The sequence below is a fragment of the Lipotes vexillifer genome, unplaced genomic scaffold (assembly GCF_000442215.2).
Source record: "Lipotes vexillifer unplaced genomic scaffold, Lipotes_vexillifer_v1.1 scaffold588, whole genome shotgun sequence".
Lineage (NCBI taxonomy): Eukaryota > Metazoa > Chordata > Mammalia > Artiodactyla > Lipotidae > Lipotes > Lipotes vexillifer.
In genome coordinates this window covers 44973-62228 of record NW_006778148.1, presented here as the reverse complement: position 1 = coordinate 62228, position 17256 = coordinate 44973, and the positions used below count along the sequence as shown (strand labels likewise).

Below are 17256 nucleotides of genomic sequence, written 5' to 3'. Positions count from 1 at the left end.
TTTTGATGTGGACCATTTTTAAAGTCTTTATTGAATTTGTTACAATATTACTTCTGTTTTATGTTTTGGTTTTTTGGCCCCGAGGTATGTGGGCTCTTAGCTCCCTGACCAGGGAATGAATCTGCACCCCTTGCATTGGAAGACAAAGCCTTAATCACTGGACCGCCAGGGAAGTCCCTCATCAAGTTGTTTTGAAGATAAAATGATAGAATGTATGTATAAGTATTCGAGCACAGGGCCAGGTACCTAGTGCTCCACAAGCAGTAGCCATTAATTCAAGATGGTTCTTTGAAGGTTGAATGTGGCAGGTAACACCCATTAGTTTTCTATCATTTCTTTCTTTTTTTTTTTTGCGGTACGCAGGGCTCTCACTGCTGTTGCCTCTCCCGTTGCGGAGCACAGGCTCCGGACGTGCAGGCTCAGCGGCCATGGCTCACGGGGCCTAGCCGCTCCGCGGCACGTGGGATCCTCCCGGACCGGGCCACGAACCCATGTCCCCCACATCGGCAGGCGGACTCTCAACCACTGCGCCACCAGGGAAGCCCTATTTTTCTTTTTAAGTAGGGGGTATGCCAGTGTGATTAGCTGGGTGACAGCAAGAAGTGAGGTCCTGTCCTGTCTGGATTAAGGCAAAGGGAAATGAGCCCAGCCAAGGATTCAGCGATCGCAAACTCCCTAGTGAAACTGCAGGCAGGTGCACCAGAGGGAGCCAAGACATGAGAGACGGCAGATGGACCACGGCCTCTCCTCCTCCTCTGGCCCAGGAAAAGCACACAGAAGCCAAAGCGGCTAGTCCAGGACTGGAGGAACTGATGTGCTGCTTCTGAAAAACGAAATCCACATACGCTAAATGCAGGCAGAACCAGACTCACCCAAAGAAAACTTCTCTCACCCAAAGAAAATTAGTAAAAGTGCACACTTTATTTTGTACAGCATTGGAAAGGGAGGCCACCTGGAAAAAACTCTCGTACTAACACTGCCAGCCTAGAGCTCCTTCTATGCCTCCTCCCTCCCAGGCAATTTAATTCCAACCTTTTGGACTACGAATCCACAAGGCAGAAGAGTGAAGGTTGTTTGGTATCTGGAGATAGGCTCAAGGAACAGAAAGCACTGAACCTCTATGTCTGACAAGAGATTTTCCGCCAGGATATGTGGTTGTCTCCTGGTCCTCAGTGGTCGAGGGTGAGCCACCTCACAAAAGAGACAAAATCATTATTTAAAAATTCAAAATATAAATGTAGCTTGAGTTCCAAGCCAAAATGCTCTGTATATTGTATATCTAATGAACTCAACCAGGCACCTGGATCCACGGTGGTTCAAGGTTTTGTAAAATAACCTTAGAAATGGGCTGTTGGGAGGGGACTCTCATAGGCTGGGATTTGACAGAGTGACCCAGCTAAGGACAGATACGAAGGGCAGCTTTGGGTAAGGAAGCTGCTATTCTTAGACTTTTCTAGGTGAACTCAGAGCTTCAAGGAGGAAGTGGTACAAATGTCACCAGGCGGCTTTCCAGACCAACAGAAGAATGCCAGGCTACTTGGCTTCACAGGCATTTGTGAAACGGAAGATGCTTCTTAATATTACAGCAGTGGTGGTTCAGAAGGGCTGACCACTTCCTCCTTCAACATCACCATATACGACAGAAAAAAAAATCACCAGGGAAATAAAAAGGATCTATACCTATAAAGATATGCTAAGCTTGAGAGCATCTTCCCAAGCTCCTTGGATATTGTGTGCCCGAGAGACTATGAATTCCTTCTACTACTTAATGAATGGTAACCAAGATAGCTCACAGTGTACATGAGTCGATAGCATGCAGACAGTAAAATATAATGGTTTTCTGAAGACCTATTTTTTTAAAGTATTAGTCCCTTAAGCTATTCAAATGGGTATATAAACAATGGTTTATAGAACTTAGAGAAAATTTTATTTAAAAAAATCAAAACTATTTAGAACCTGATATATGAAAATAGGCAAAAGTGAGAAAAAAAGCACTTTTGTGACAAGTATTTAGCTGGTTTGAAAGACCACAGAGGAATCATTTACTCATAAAGGGGCTCAAAGAAGTTAAAAAAACAAACCACCCACGTTATTTTAAAAGGACGTCTACAGCAATGGATTTAGAAGTCTTTCAAGGGTTAGGGTAATCATTTTCCTTGGTCTTCCCCTTTTTCTCCAGTGCTAACAGGTACTGGCAAGGACATGTCTACCCTTAAGTAAGGATTATTTTGCTGCATCGGGGGTGTGGGTGGGGCAGTTTGAGTTTAGAAGGTAAACTGATGTTAGGGAAACTTCCTTAGCTGAGACTCCCCGGAAGTAAGGCACATGTGGCCCAGAGAAGCTGGCTGTAGCCCGAGGTCACTGTTCTCTGCAAAACATTTGTCCAGCCAGGGTGTCAGGTTGGGATGATAGTCTGCCCTCCTACTTTTGGCCTGGCTGCTGACAGAGGGCACAGAATGACTCAATGAGATTCGAAAGAAGATGGATTTAACCTATCGCATAACAATCTAAAAATACGAACTTTTAAGTATTTTAGAGTGAGAGATTACCTTACATAAATCATCGCTCTCACGTAGTATTTACAAGCTAACAACCTTCGTCTGTGGCTAGGAGCACTACACGTTCTAAGAACATCACACTCAACATACGGAAAAAGGAAGGGAGGGAGGAAAGTCAAGGTTCCCACCCTATTCCCTCCTTATGGGTTAGAGGCTGGTGTGGTCCCCACTTCATCCTTAGGAGTGAAGAGCTCATCTCTGCATCGGCCTACATGGCTCACTATTTTGCCCTCATGATGCCTTGCAGCATATCTATGGGCAGAGGGAAGACGATTGTCGAGTTTTTCTCAGCAGCAATGGTGGTCAGTGTCTGAAGGTACCGGAGCTGAAGGGCGGCAGGAGATTCGGTGATGACCATGGAGGCTTCTTTCAGAGCCCTGGATGCATTCATTTCTCCCTCAGCTGCAATGACCTACAGAACAGTGGCAAGGAGAAGTCAAACCAGAGAACATGGCGGGTGTTGAGCAGTTCAGACTGGGGTACATCTAGCTCAGGTGGTACACAAAGCCTTCCTGAGAGTCAGCCAAAATAATTCTAAGGAAATCAATTTCCAGACTCAGTTCCTGTATGTTCTTTTTCCTGTAACTGATTTGCGTGAATATGTGCCTGAGGTCAAGACACCCTCTTTTACTATTTATTGCCTTTCTCCCATTTCTAGGGCACCAAACAAGGGGACAATTCAGAATACTGACTGTGTAGGGGCTGAGAAAGTGAATGACCCCAGTGACTGGATACAAAGCCTTTTGCAAGTCAGATGGATTTCCAATTCTTTGATTTCAAAGAAAGGGAAGAGGACCTTATTGTACTGCAAGCAGATGGATAATTAAAAATATTTTTTGATGAAAGATCACTGTAGGATTTTTTAGCATGTAAATTCAGAGGGAGTGCTAAGAATTGTATAAAGTTACTTAAAAAAAACCTTCCAATTCCATCTACTTATTTATATAAATAAGGTTTCTTACTCCTTATACCTGTAAAAATGAAAAGTAGAATTGATGCTGAATCTTGTCTTATTCTAGCAATAAGTAACAGCCATCTACAAAGACATGAATTCATTCCTCATTCATCTCATTGAGACCCTTGCTTGTAGTCAGAGAAATTTTTAAAATATTTTAACTTATATACTAAATGTGTTCCAGAAGGATGAGAAAATAATTCATGACAAAATACATTATATTAGGAAAAGACTCTGTGGGGGAGGTGGAATGGAAATATAAGTTCAAGGAGAAAAAGAAAAAATGAAAAATTCCTAATTGCTAAAAGAACTTACTCTTTCATCATTCTATAAAACAGAGGATGAAATCATTACGTTATCGAAATTTCACTGGATACATTTAAAAGAATGATGTTAACAGTTTCATTTCAAAATGTCAATATTTAAAACATGCCAGGACCTTATATGCTTGACAAGTATATACATTCAAAATGAAAAATGTTACATGTCTATTTAAAATGTGAGCTGGGACGTAGAGTTTTTCTAAATTCTTTGAGGGGTTACATGAGCAGAAAGTTTGAAGATCACTGGAGTGGTGGGGACGGCAGGGGCGTTGGAGTCTGGATGGTCTTAAGCTCAAATTGCAAACCTAACCCTTCCTAGCTGAGTGTCCTCAGAAAGGTTACAGTAAGTCCCCCACAAACGAACGAGTTCCGCTCTGAGAGCATGTTCGTAAGTCCAATTTGTTCGTTAAGTGCAACAAAGTTAGCCTAGGTACCCAACTAACACAATCGGCTGTATACCGCTGCTTCCAGCCTTGCTTCCAGACATCCTGGGCTTGAAATAAAGACACTGCACGACTGTACTCTATACAGTATGTAAAGTACACAAAAGCACAACCACTTGCAGAGGATGCACGCACACGACAATGTAACCCAGACACGTGAACTAACTTATGTGACTGGACACGCACTAACTCACGTTTGCATCTTTGAAAGTTCGCAACTGGAAGGTACGTAACTTGAAGGTTCGTATGTAGGGGACTTACTGTATTTAACATTCTGAGCCTCAGTTTCTTATTCTTAAAATGGGATAGCACCTACCTCATGGGACCATTGTGAGGAAGACAGAGAAGGTCTATTATATGTTGAGTGTATAAACGGAGGCTAATTATGTAGGAAGGGCAAGCGCCAAGTCAAGACCTAATTTTTGGATCCACTTATGCCCTAATTCCTAAAAGATTCAGAAGCCAAATCAAGGCAGTTACTTCTAATTCGTAACCCTAGGAGAAGAGGTGTAAAGATACCATAATCCTCAAGACTAAAGGGTAGTTAGGTTGTTCTCACAGGGATCTCAAAATATTAATGGTTCTTAACACTGCTGTGAATATCAGAATTGAAAGCAATAGTCTTATGACCAGTACAATTTCATTGACGTATACAGTAAACACTGGGGGCCTCCCAGGTGCCAAGCCCTGTGAGGGGCTAGGGATAGAGGGCAACTCCCCCGCCTCCCTCAGCTCCTGGCCAAGTAGGGGAGACAGACTGGAAGCAGATCATTTCATTCCAGTGTGACAAATGCTGACAGAGACATGTACAAATGCCGGCACTGAGAGGAAAGCAATTTTCGCAGAAGGTGAAGTGGTGAGGTTACAGAAGAAGCTGAACATTACAGGACGAAAGCCTTGCTGTCTGGATTAAGATGAGAAAGAATACTGCAGGCAGAACACGTGAAAAGGTACTGAGGTGCAAAAAAGCTGGTGTATTCCAGGACCCTGTAAGGGGATGAGCACTGTGGGGAAGAAGGGAAGGTAGGGGATGAATGAGGCAAGGTGGGAAGGTGGGAGATGAACGGGACAAGGTGGGAAGGTGGGAGGGGGGGAATGGGGCGGGGTAGGAAGGGCAGCACAAGCTCGGGTGTTCATCTTCATCCCGGAGGCGATGGGAACCCTCATCAGATCTAGTTTGAGCAAACACTCCGACAGATGTCTGAGCATCAGTAAGAGAAAAGACGGAGAGGGAGAGCTTTCAGAGTGATTTGGTGCCAGTCACCGGCAGTGGGGATGGAGGAGGAAACAGACTGGGGCGCTGCTCAGGAGGGAGACTCAACAGTGTGGGGCAGACTGGGACGGGACCAGAGGGGCACAGAGGCTGAGTCCAGGTTCCTGGATTGCGGTGCATCTGGTGAGACAGGGGATACTTACTGGGAGATTAGTAAGATATTAGAGGATAAAAACCTTAATTTATCAAGGCAAACCATTATGCCCTACTAGATGTGTGAGAAGGGGCCACTGCCAGCCATACTAAAAGGGAATCCGGGAACTGTCCTCCCAGGCAGACGCTGGAGAGAACGCACAAGCCGACCCTGCCACGAGAATGGCAGGCTCTGATTTTCTTTCCATGTCATCTCAGATGCCCAGTTAGGTCCTTTTTTCTGTCTGGACATGGACCAACTGCAAAGATAGCTCATCTCCCACTACCAATCAATACACCGTCTCTTGGCTGGGAAGCCAGACCCATCCGGCTGTCTCACATTTTGTTAATAGAAAAGCTACTCTGAGTGGGCTGCCCAAGGGGTGAACACAATACCACAGGCTGTGTCTAATACAGGCCAAGCGGGCACTGTGGGTAGGATGTTAGGAAGCAACGCAAGCTACCCATGGGTGTGTGCACCTTCTGCAAAAAGTGCAGTAGTCCCCTGTCGATCGGCACTTCATCTTTACAGACCGTCATGTCGAAAGCTGGCATTTTCAGGTACGTGGGCGGTCCTGTTGTCTCCTCCTGTGGCCCAGGGGGGCTGCTCTGAGGGAAGCGCCAAGAAAGGTGACCTGCATTCTTGCACCCCACCCTCTCAATTATTAGATGAGTAGCCTCAGAGATAGGAGCCCGAAAGCACATGCCAGGCACTTTTCTGAGAACCGTGAAAAAGGAAATAAGGGAGAATTTGCAAGCACGGAAGACATTCCATTTCCGGTCATTAAGAGTTGGTCTGAAAACTTTAAAAAGAGGTCCCCCTAACGTATCATAACACGTTCAGGAGAATCTGTCCTCTTTTGTGACCTTTCTTCTCACAATTACGCTTGTGAGCACTTACAATGTTCATTCTCTTTGCTGTGCAGTACACCTTCATATGAATCAACCATGTTTATTTATCCATCCAGCTAGCAAGGGATATGTGGGTAGTTGCCAGTCGGGGGTAATTACAAAGTGCTGCTGGAGTACTGGAGTGAACACTCCAGCATGTGCCCTTTGGTAAACAAACATGTACATTCCTCGCAGATACATACAGACAGACGGTTTTCCAGAGCGGCTGTACCGATCTATATTTTCACCAACAAAACCTCCTCCCTCACCCACACTTGGATCTTTTGCTTTCTTTTTTCTTTTTTTTAAGCCATTCTGGTGGATGGTTAGTGTGGCATCTGCTTGTGACTTGCATTTGCATTTCCCTGACGGCCAATTAACTTGAGGAATTTTTCTCTGAAGTCTCTTCATCTATAGACTCTTCCACCCTTTTCCTCTGCAATTTATTTGTTGAAGAAACGGTGACCCCTATTTCCCTGAGAACTTGAATACAGGGCCTTATGGCTGTTGTGGGGTTACTGTACCTTATGGAAGGATGAGGCTCATTGTGATTCTGCGTGTTAACCGCAACCTTAAAGACAGCCTCACCCAAGTGAGAAAACAGTAATTCAGAATTCTAACCGGCTTCCTCTATCTCTTCTTATTGTTAGAAAGGGAAGTCAGGAGCTCTCTTTCTTAACTGGTGAGAATGCTGGTAGAAGAGACTCGGTCTGTCCCGGAAAGTCCCAGAGGAGGCAGTGAGGAGCAGAAGAAATTCTAATCTCCATGGTCACTAATCAACTGTGTGCTTTTCAGGGAAACACATAACTTTTTTGGGCTTTGATGTTTTCATCTAAAGAGTGAGATGGCAAATAAGTTTCATGTTTAGGGCCAATTCCAAGCAGTTGCAGGTTGTTACCTGGAGTGTTTCAGCACTGTTCTAAGGTCAAGTCAAGCTCAGGGGAAAACAGTGCTGTGGTTAATTACTGGCCTGGGAGCCTGAGGGTGGAGTGGCAGCCTCTGGGCCAGGTATTTGTCACCTTCAGAAGATAATCCCTAAGGACCCTTCAGGCTCCGATACTCTACGTATTCTATGTATGATAAATTCTATTATTCAATATGGTTTGGAAATGGGGCTTTTGGTTAATGACATATTCTAGGTAAAAGCGATTCCTAATCTTCCAAATAACTAAATTATAGTGGGGCCTATTTAATATCATTAACACAAATGTAATTTAATCTTCTAAAGAAAATATGATGGTTTGGAGAGAAAGTACTTGAGGGTGTTGTAGTGTCATCACAAGCATCAATGAATACATTGGGAAAATCTAAAAATCCTGGTTAGTAGAAAATTCTGGATGCAGTGTGTCAAATGAGCTACTATTCTATTTGGTGCTGGCTAAAAAATTATAGTAACCAATCTGTGGCTTACAGGGCATCCTAACGGAAGGGCAGGGTTCTGCGGTTAGCCAATTATCACCAGCTACTACTGTTTTCTAACGGCAACAAATTGGTTCGCTCCTGGTATCCTGGTAGATCTGTCACATCCACAAACCACTCCCATGAAAACTACCCCTCTTCCTCCACCCATTCATAGGTAAGGGGCTGTGGGACCTTATTAGGATCTTTGAGCGAAGTTGGACTGAAAAGAATCACTCTGCTGTGAATCTGGAATCGGGGCTGGTGTGTCTCCTTCAGTGTTCAACTGGGGAGACGTGCACTTGGGAGTCAGACATTCTCCCCCTCCAGCTGTGCAGCGAGACGTGGCCCAGGATATGGAATGCCTGCCTCCCCTGAGGCTGCCTTCTGGTCTCTGGCTCCAATTCTGGTGAGGCTTGACTCTACTTCCTACCCTTGGGTTTGGTGAGATATCCCTTATGCACTATCATCTCAATAGATCCTCTTTTCCAGGCTCACAAATATTCCCTCAGCACCTGCCATGGGGGTCGTGTACCCATGTAGGGTTAAGACAGAGGCCGGGATAATGATTTAAAAAAAGAGGCGGGGAGGGCTTCCCTGGTGGTGCAGTGGTTGAGAGTCTGCCTGCCGATGCAGGGGACACGGGTTCATAGCCCGGTCCGGGAAGATCTCACATGCCGCGGAGCGGCTGGGCCCGTGAGCCATGGCCGCTGAGCCTGCGCTCCGCAACGGGAGAGGCCACAGCAGTGAGAGGCCCGCATACCGCAAAAAAAAAAAAAAAAAAAAAAAGAGAGGGGGGAAGAAAAGCAGACATCAAAGAAAGAGAAGTGAAAAAAAGAGAAGAGGAGAGAAAGGAAGAGGAAACAGTAAGAAGAAAGAAGAACCTGGGAAAAGACAGAGAATGAAACAAGACAAAAATAAGGAAGGAATGAATGGTAAGCAAACTGATGAGATTGCCCATCTGCTCTGAAGTCAGAACTGTTAATGTGTCCTTAATAGGGGACTGGGAGAATAATGTATGGGATGCGCAGTTAGAACGAGGTAGATCTCTGGGTACTGCTATTCCCAGGAGATACTGTTAAGTGAGAAAAGCAAGGTGAAGAACAGTTATGTGTTGTATGATCCCACTTTTCTAAAGCAAACAAGCCAGTAGACTAACAACCTAGTCAAATAAACCCCAAATGGAAATCTTCAAGTATGTACACTAAGCTGTTAAGCGTGCTGGCTTCTGGGGGAAATTTAAAGTGACGGGGAGAGCCTTCATCTTCACTACCTCAGGATCGTTTCAATTTTTTTTTACAACAAACACGTTTTACTTTGTGTAATTAAAAAAGAAAACTCAACAGGAAAAACAAACGGGCTACAAAAAAAAAAAAGGTTACCTTGGCTCGGGCCTCCCGGGATGCCTCTGCTTCAGCAGCCATGGCTCTCTGGAGCTGCACAGGGAGCTTCACATCCTTAATTTCCACACGTTCCACCTTTATTCCCCAGTCATCAGTGGCATCATCAAGAGTAGTCTGTTAGGAAGAGAGAAGGCAAGCTAGAAATGTTCAGCCCCTGCCCAGTGGCCTAAGGTAGCTCTGTTCATTGGGATTTAGAGCGGGTAAGGCACAGGGGGAGGGTTGCAGAGAGATCAGTTATCCATGTAGGCAGGGAGGCTGAAGTAGGAGGCTGGGTTACTGGGGAGCGGATCCTGATTCTGTTACTAATAAGCTAACGTGGGCTGGCAAACTTTTTCTAAAAGGGTCAGATAGTGATTGTTTATTTTCAGTCTCTGTTGCAACTAACCCTACCCCTGCAAGTCAAAAGCAGCCATGGGTAGTACATTAATCAATGGGTGTGGCTGTATTCCAATAAAACTTCACTTATAAAAACAGGTGGCCAGCAGACTCCTAAGCCAATGTGACTCTGTGTGAGCCACGTTATTTCTTTGTGCTTCAGTAGCCTCCCTTTACAACAGTAGGAATGAAATCATTCTATTCTATTTCATATGGTTGTTGTGGGCATCTAGTAAGACCAGAGATTTCACACACAGTGAAGTCTATACAGATAATAACAGTTCAGATTTATAGTACTTGATCTTTTTTGAACAAGTCAGGTTTGATTCGTCATCTGTTACGTAAGCAAGACTGGAAAGCGTAAGAGTTGCAAAGGCAGTCACGGGACTCGCACAGAATATGGCTTTAACCACACCTGCGCTATCTTGCAGAAAGGCCTCTGAACTATTATGCTAAAGGTTAACACTAATTCTGGGGGAAAAAAACACACACTGGAGGGAATTAAAAAACAATGCACACATCAGAGTGTTATTAACCAATAAGCTAATTATGTGAAAAAAATCCCCTTCCATCAAGTTTGGGAAAACTTTTCTACAAAGAAAAAAAGGCTGGTGATTCCCCAACTTGACTTGATGAAAAGTTCTCAAACACCCATTGACCCTTTGCTTTATTTTCCAACTTCTGTGAGTTGCAGCACTGGTGCACTCCTCACCTGCATGTTGTGTGCAATTTCTTCCCTGTCGGAGAGGATCTGGGAAAGGTTCTTGGTGCCCAGGACGTTCCTCAGAGTCGTCTGTGCCAAAAGACGGGTTGCTGAGTCAGCGTTGGTGATGTTCGCCACAGCCAGGGTAGCGTTCTGAACGCGGTAGTAGACTACGCCGTCCACACTAATTGTCACTGAATCCTTAGTGAGGATCTACAACACAAAGGAAGCAATTTTACAATTGTCAACCACCTCTTTCTTTAATAAAACTGTAAGGAATGTTATGTGACAGAACACCTTAGCTGACTGTCTTTAGTAAGTGCTATTGACGAAATGTTTGTGTTACCCCAAAATCCATGTTGAAACCCAATCCCCAATGTGTTGGTGTGTGGAGGTGGGCCGTTGGGAGGTGATTAGGTCATGAGGGTGAACCCCTCGTGAATGGGATTAGTGCCCTTAGAAAAGAGGCCCCAAAGAGATCCCTCCCCCCTTCTACCATGTGAGGACACAATGAAAAGACAGTGGAAACAGGCCCTCATCAGACACCGAATCTGCTGGTGCCTTGATCTTGGACTTCTCAGCCTCCAGAACCGTGAGCAATACACTTCTGTTGTTTATAAGCCACATAGTCTATGGTGGTTTGTTACAGCAGCCCAAAGGGACTAAGAGAGCAAAGCATCAGAATGTTAACTACGTCTATAAAATTTTAACAAAGTACATTCATTTATTTATTAATTCCATTCCTTCATTCGATCACTTAACAAATACTGAGACTTAGTAGCAGTTAGCAGCAGGCACTGTGCTATGTTCCAGGGATAAAGGTATGAAAAAACTTGGTTACCACTTTCAAAGAGGTTGAGGAATCAAGGGAAGCTCTAAGGGACAAAGGATGGACAGTTTTAGGTGGCAGAGGTGTTACATGAACTAAGTCTTGAAAAAGGAAATAAACATTTTCTGAGGATAGAGTGAAAGAGTATTCAGGGCAGAGAGAATAATGTGTGAAAGGAACAGAGGTACCAGGGAGCCGAGGTTTGATGAACTGTAAGTAGCAGAGTGTTACTAGAACAAAAAGTGAACGGAACTGTTTTCGTAGGGTGAGGTCAAGGTGGAAGTGTATTTACAGCACGCTACGTAAAAATGCTCAACAGGACACAATGCATCAGTGCTTCCTATCACATTCAAGGGCAAAGTCCTTGGTTTGGTGTAAAGCCCTTTGACATCTGCCCTCTGGCTTCATTCCTCCCCACTCCTGCACACACTCTATGCTAGATGACATGCAGGTCCCCACGTGCACCATGTTCCATGCCCCAGGCCTTTCTGCAGATGGCCCTCTGCTTGCACATCCTCCCTTCTCTCTCCCCCACAGCTTCAGGCTGGAGTGTCCTTACTCATCATTTAAGACACAGCTCAAGTGTCCTCTTCTCTATGGAACTTCCCTGATTCACTCGGCAGAGTTAAACACCCTTTCCTTTGCCCCTTCACTGCAGTGACATGAGTTATCTACATCATCACTTCTCTGTTAGACTATGAATTTCCTGAGGGCAGTTTGTCTTTGTATCTCTAGCACTGGCAGAGCGCTTGACACACAGCAGGTAGTCAGTAAACAAGAGATGAACGGGACTGAAACGTGGTCCCAGGAATACAGTGAGGGATGAAGAGTGGGAGTGAGACCCCAACTATACTTTCAGCTCTGCCGGCACCTCCCTCGGTGACCTCCAGCAAGGCCTTTAGACTGACTTAGCGATTCCTCATTTGTGAGATGGGGCTAATAATACAGCCCAAGTCTATGCAAATTTCTCTGAAGGTCAAAGAAGAAGATGTTTGGAAACGAAGCCCTTTTGAGAGTGTAAAGAGCTACGTACGTGGAAAGTAATAAAAACAATGATAATACATAGCAGTTTAGTTCTGCAAGGCATCAAAACAGTAATCCTTTTTTTTTAGTAACCTAAAAATACTTCTAACCTTGAAGAGAAGTGGGGGATTTGTAAATAGATACATAGTATATTACCATCTTGTGTGAAAATTAATCTTTTCCTACGTAGGGAAAATGTGTATCATTTCTAAATGAGTTCTTGCCACTGTGACTCTGCCGCAGCTGGAGCTTTGTAAAGTTGCATCCTCTCTATCTACTGATTATTGTAGGCAGAATGTTTATCTCCCTTTGCAGTAAGTTCACAGGGGATCAGAAAAAGGACTGCTTGCCAAGTTCCAATCCGCTCTGTGTTTAGAAAGCAGCTGGAAGGCAGAAGCTCACAGTGACCCTGCCAGACGCCTGCCATGTTCACAGAGGAAAGTGCCAGGAGAATTCCCTGCTACCCTGAATGGGGCTCCTAAGGGTCAATCTTCCACGCAGAGAATACAGCAGTGCTCTCAGTCTTGTTCTTGTGGGTGAAAATGATTTCTGGTTTCACCTCGTATGTGTGGATTATGAAGTCTGACCTCCCTAACTACTTGGCTCAGTGCCAGCAGGGAAGTGCCTGAGCTGGTTTCTGGATTTTGTGACAAGCCTCCACCACTTTGCTGAGTACCTGGCCTGTGGCCAGAAAACACTGGCAGTTTTCTTCTGTCCCTCCCGTCATCATGTTTTTAGGCTTTCTATCTGCGACGGTTATTACAACTCCTTAGACACGAGTGCCAGGATGGCCATCACTGCGTCGAGGGCCAGGACGGAGCTGCTGCAGGATGCACTTAGCATGGAGCTGTGGGGAAAGCACTGCACAGGGAATCCGAAGGGCTGGCTTTGAGTCCTGGCTCCACCACTGTAGTTTGGAGGAATTCTTCTGTCTCACTGCAACCATCTACTTTCTGGGTTCTGCTGTGCGTTTCAATTGTGATTTGTGGAGCAATTTGAAAAAGCCTAAAATAATTACTAATATAAAACATTATATGCTTATCTAAAGTACCAAAGGGGCAGTTTCTAATTCTTTGGCTTCTAACCAATTTATTTAGAATACAGTCAAGAACCGTAAGAAGAATATCGTATCAGAAACCCAGAGAGGAGAAGTGTGGTAGTAAAAATGATGACAACGGTGATGACAGTAATATTATACTTACATTAACATGACAGTACATTTTGTAATAGTAACAAGCACTTTCATAGCACTTACTACCTATCAGCCTCTGCTCTAAGCACTTTACATAGAGTATCTCATTTAGTCCTCACAAGAACCGTATAAAGTAGGTCCTGTTATTATAACCTCTATTTTATAGATGAGGAAACGGAGGCACAGAAAAGTTAAAGAACTTGCTCAAGGTCACACAGCCAGAAAATGGTGAGGGCAGACAGCCTCTATAGCTGTGCTCTGACTACTGTCCGCTGCTGCCTCTCAACGCCAGGCCCCTTCCCCGGTGATAGCTCAGTTACTCACAGCAAAAGACAACCTTACCTCCTGAGGAGGAATATCAAATGAAATAGTTCTCATGTCCACTTTGATGAAGCTGTCAGTGCACGGCAGAATAAAAAACAAACCTGCAACAGAGACATACACGAGATTAGAGAGAGACACCAGCACCTGACCAGCTCACCGCACCATTCAGTTCTAACAGAATCAACCTGATAAACCGAAAGAAAGCAGTTCATCTCAGTGAATGAGCCAGAAGCCAGGAACGTCATCCTTGACTCCCGCTGCTTTCTTCCCACATCTAACTGTCCTCACAAGACCTGTGGATTGCATCTCCTTTACTTCACTGTTACTGTCGCCCATTCGTTTTCCCTTAGACCAACGCAATCACTTCCCAAGTCATCTTTCTACTCCTTCTAGTTTCTCTCCTATGAACCAACACAAACCCCTGAACAAGCCGTACAAGGTCCTGCACGACCTTGACCCCGCTTACCTCTTCAGCCACTACCGGCTCCTCCCGTCCTGCACTCTGGCTGGGCTGGGCTGCCTGCAGTTCCCTGGGCCTACAATGCTCTCCTCTGCATTGCTCTGCACATATTCTGTGCTGGGAACACCTCTCCCCTGCCTCACACCCTTTCCTGCCAAGATGTCACCTCCAGAAAGCATCCACTAGTTGGGGTCATCACTCTTCTCTGGGTTTCCACAGCCATCTGTGACTGTTTGACCATAATACTTATCACGTGGGATTGTAACTACCTATTTCCTTGTTGGTGTCCCACCTCCAGGCAGTAAGATCCTTGAGGGCAGGGACTGTGTTTTCATCTCCGTTGAATTCCCAGAGCCTGGAACTCAGTGGGAGCTTAATCGAAGTTTGCCAAAAATAATGACTGAAAGCATTTATTTCAGTAGGGACTTTCATGCTCAAATTTCGAAAGCTGTGGCTATTCTTGGCCTAAGATAAACTTATCAACTCAAGTAGGAAAGGGAGGGGAGAGGCAGGAAGGAAAGGGTAATTTCTGGTAGGCAGCACTGCTATTGTTGCACAACTTCTGCTATGAGAACTCTCTTCTGAGTCAACAGAGACCCTCATAAGGGAAATCACATCAGTAAAAGGACGAATCTCGTTCTCCAGGCAAACAGTTCAGAATCCTAGTACTGACCAGGTCCTTTGGCGCCTCCTTGTAAGATGCGACCCAGTCTAAAGATGATGGCTCTTTCATATTCTTTTATGATCTAGATTAAAAGCACAAATAATAATTTAACATGAGGAGTACAAGTATTTATATGCATAGCTTTTAAAATAGATATTTGTGCTCTAAACAAGTGAGATGCCTCTATTTTCTTTTCTTCTCTATAATCCAGATAATAGCTATAGGTAACATGGTTAATGTTTAATTAGCCCTGCCAAAATAACCAAGTTATTTACTTTTATTATGGATTATAAAAGCAATAGATACTCATTGTATAAAATCTGGAAAGTACAGAAGAGTATACAGAAGCAAATCCACACTCCTCAGCTGTTAACATTATTATTCAGTTACTCATGCATTGTCAGTACAGAAAAAAAAGCGCTAAAGTCCTCATAGTTTGTCTCCTGATTCCCTAAATTATAATAGTAACATAATCTGAAAATTCTTAGAGCATATTTTCTCTTTTTAGGAATATGAAAATGATAGTCATTTATCACAGTATTAATAACTTTATAGACATTATTAACGTTATTAATGTATTACTAACACGTGCCAGGTGTTGTGATAAGTACGTAATTCATTTAATCCTCACAACAGCCCTATAAGGCAGGTGTTGCTATTTCCTCACATTATACACGGCAAAGGTCACACAGTAAATAATGGCACCAGCAGTCACAGCTCAGCATCCTGACTCTGGAGGACTTGTTCTCACAGGACCACCCCATATCCCTGACTCCAGAAAATTTTAGATGGTGATCCCTACTTTAATCGTCAGGAGGGGCTGACTGGGCAGTGGCTGAAAAGAAGTCTTAAGATTCCATGATAATTGGTGACTAGAGTTAAGAATTATAGACCAGTATGGTCTCTCTCTGTCTCTCTTACACACACACACACACACACACACACACACACACACACACACACACACAGTGGGCTTATGTACTTAGGAGTTGACCCCTTTCCAGATGTTGATGAAATATTCTTTACCTTTATGCACATCCATACTGACAACGGGAAAGTTAAAACTGTGAACAAGAATGATACAGCCACCAAAATCCATCCACAAGGTCCCAGGCCTGCACTGGGGCTATCTGTGAAAACCAAAAACATACAGCTCTTATCACTGTTCTTAGCATGGTTCCCCCATCATCTTCATCCTTGCTATTCACTGAACACCAGCTGTTTCCCATGTATTTTCCCATAGAATCCTCATAAAAACCTTGAAGTGCAGGTGCTACTTTCCCTAATTTTTATTATGCAGTGAAGTGATAAAAGTAAGAGCCAATCCCAACTACCAAGAAGGTTACAGTTTAGCAGGCAAGACAGACAAACAGATCATTATAATACTAAGTGTCCGTTCAGCATATTTTGAAAACACAGAATAGGGGTAACTCACACCACACCGTTGGGATGGAGGTGAAAGTAGGGTGGGGTGGGGTGGGTAGGCAATGGTGATGGCTGTCAGAGGGGCTTCTTGCAGGATGTAATGGTTAAGGAAAATACCAATGAAAAGGGGAAGGAGGGCAAAGTGAATTTAAGCCGAGGGTACAGCACAATTAAAGGTGAACATCATATGATACACGCATATAAGCTCATTTAGGTCCTCTTTTTAAAAAGGATACCTGTAAAATATCTCACTGGGTATATGCACAATGTATCATCCATATTGGTTCTGATTTCTTACTATTATGAACAACGCTATAATGAACATCTTTGTACATAGCTTCCCTCTCACATTTCTAATAGTTTTCCTTTTCTGTAACATGGAATAGTTTTTTTCCTTCTCTTTTTTTTTTGGCTGCGCCATGAGGCTTGTGGGATCTTAGTGCCCCGACCAGGGATTGAACCCGCACCCTTGGCAGTGAAAGCGTGGAGTCCTAACCACTGAACCGCCAGGGAATTCCCTGAAATAGCTTTTGTCTGATCACAAAGATAATACATGCCCCACTGCAAAAAAATTTAGAAAAGTATAAGAAGGGAAAAATCATTCAATTCAGAGATGATAAATATTCTTCCAAACTCTTTCTATGTGCATGCACGTTTTTCGAAGTACATAAATAAAATTTGTCACCTATGTTTCTCCCCTCTAGATATTGTTCTTTCACCTTCTTTTTTAGCCTGTCACTATGCATTTGTGCTTTTTCTGTTTTAGTTTTAATTTTTCATCAGTTAAACTTGCATAAAGTTAAAAAAGTCAAATAGTTCCACGAGGACAAGAGGGCAGTCCCCTGCTCACCTCTTCCAATTTCTTCTACTCAAGGCAACCGCTCT

At 44.0% G+C, this 17256-nt stretch overlaps 1 protein-coding gene across 2 annotated transcripts in view; it reads right to left on the bottom strand.

Moving 5' to 3' along the window:
* Window positions 1-2778: 2778 nt before the first annotated feature.
* The window catches only part of STOM (stomatin), a 27184-nt gene continuing 12706 nt past the window's right edge, over window positions 2779-17256 (bottom strand). For both annotated transcript variants that reach the window (XM_007451470.1, XM_007451471.1), the window contains 6 exons: window positions 15973-16076; window positions 14956-15028; window positions 13841-13923; window positions 10464-10667; window positions 9356-9490; window positions 2779-2970 (listed from right to left, as the gene is read on the bottom strand). In XM_007451470.1, the coding sequence (XP_007451532.1) occupies window positions 2779-2970; window positions 9356-9490; window positions 10464-10667; window positions 13841-13923; window positions 14956-15028; window positions 15973-16076 (791 nt within the window). The remainder of the gene's footprint in view (window positions 2971-9355; window positions 9491-10463; window positions 10668-13840; window positions 13924-14955; window positions 15029-15972; window positions 16077-17256) is intronic.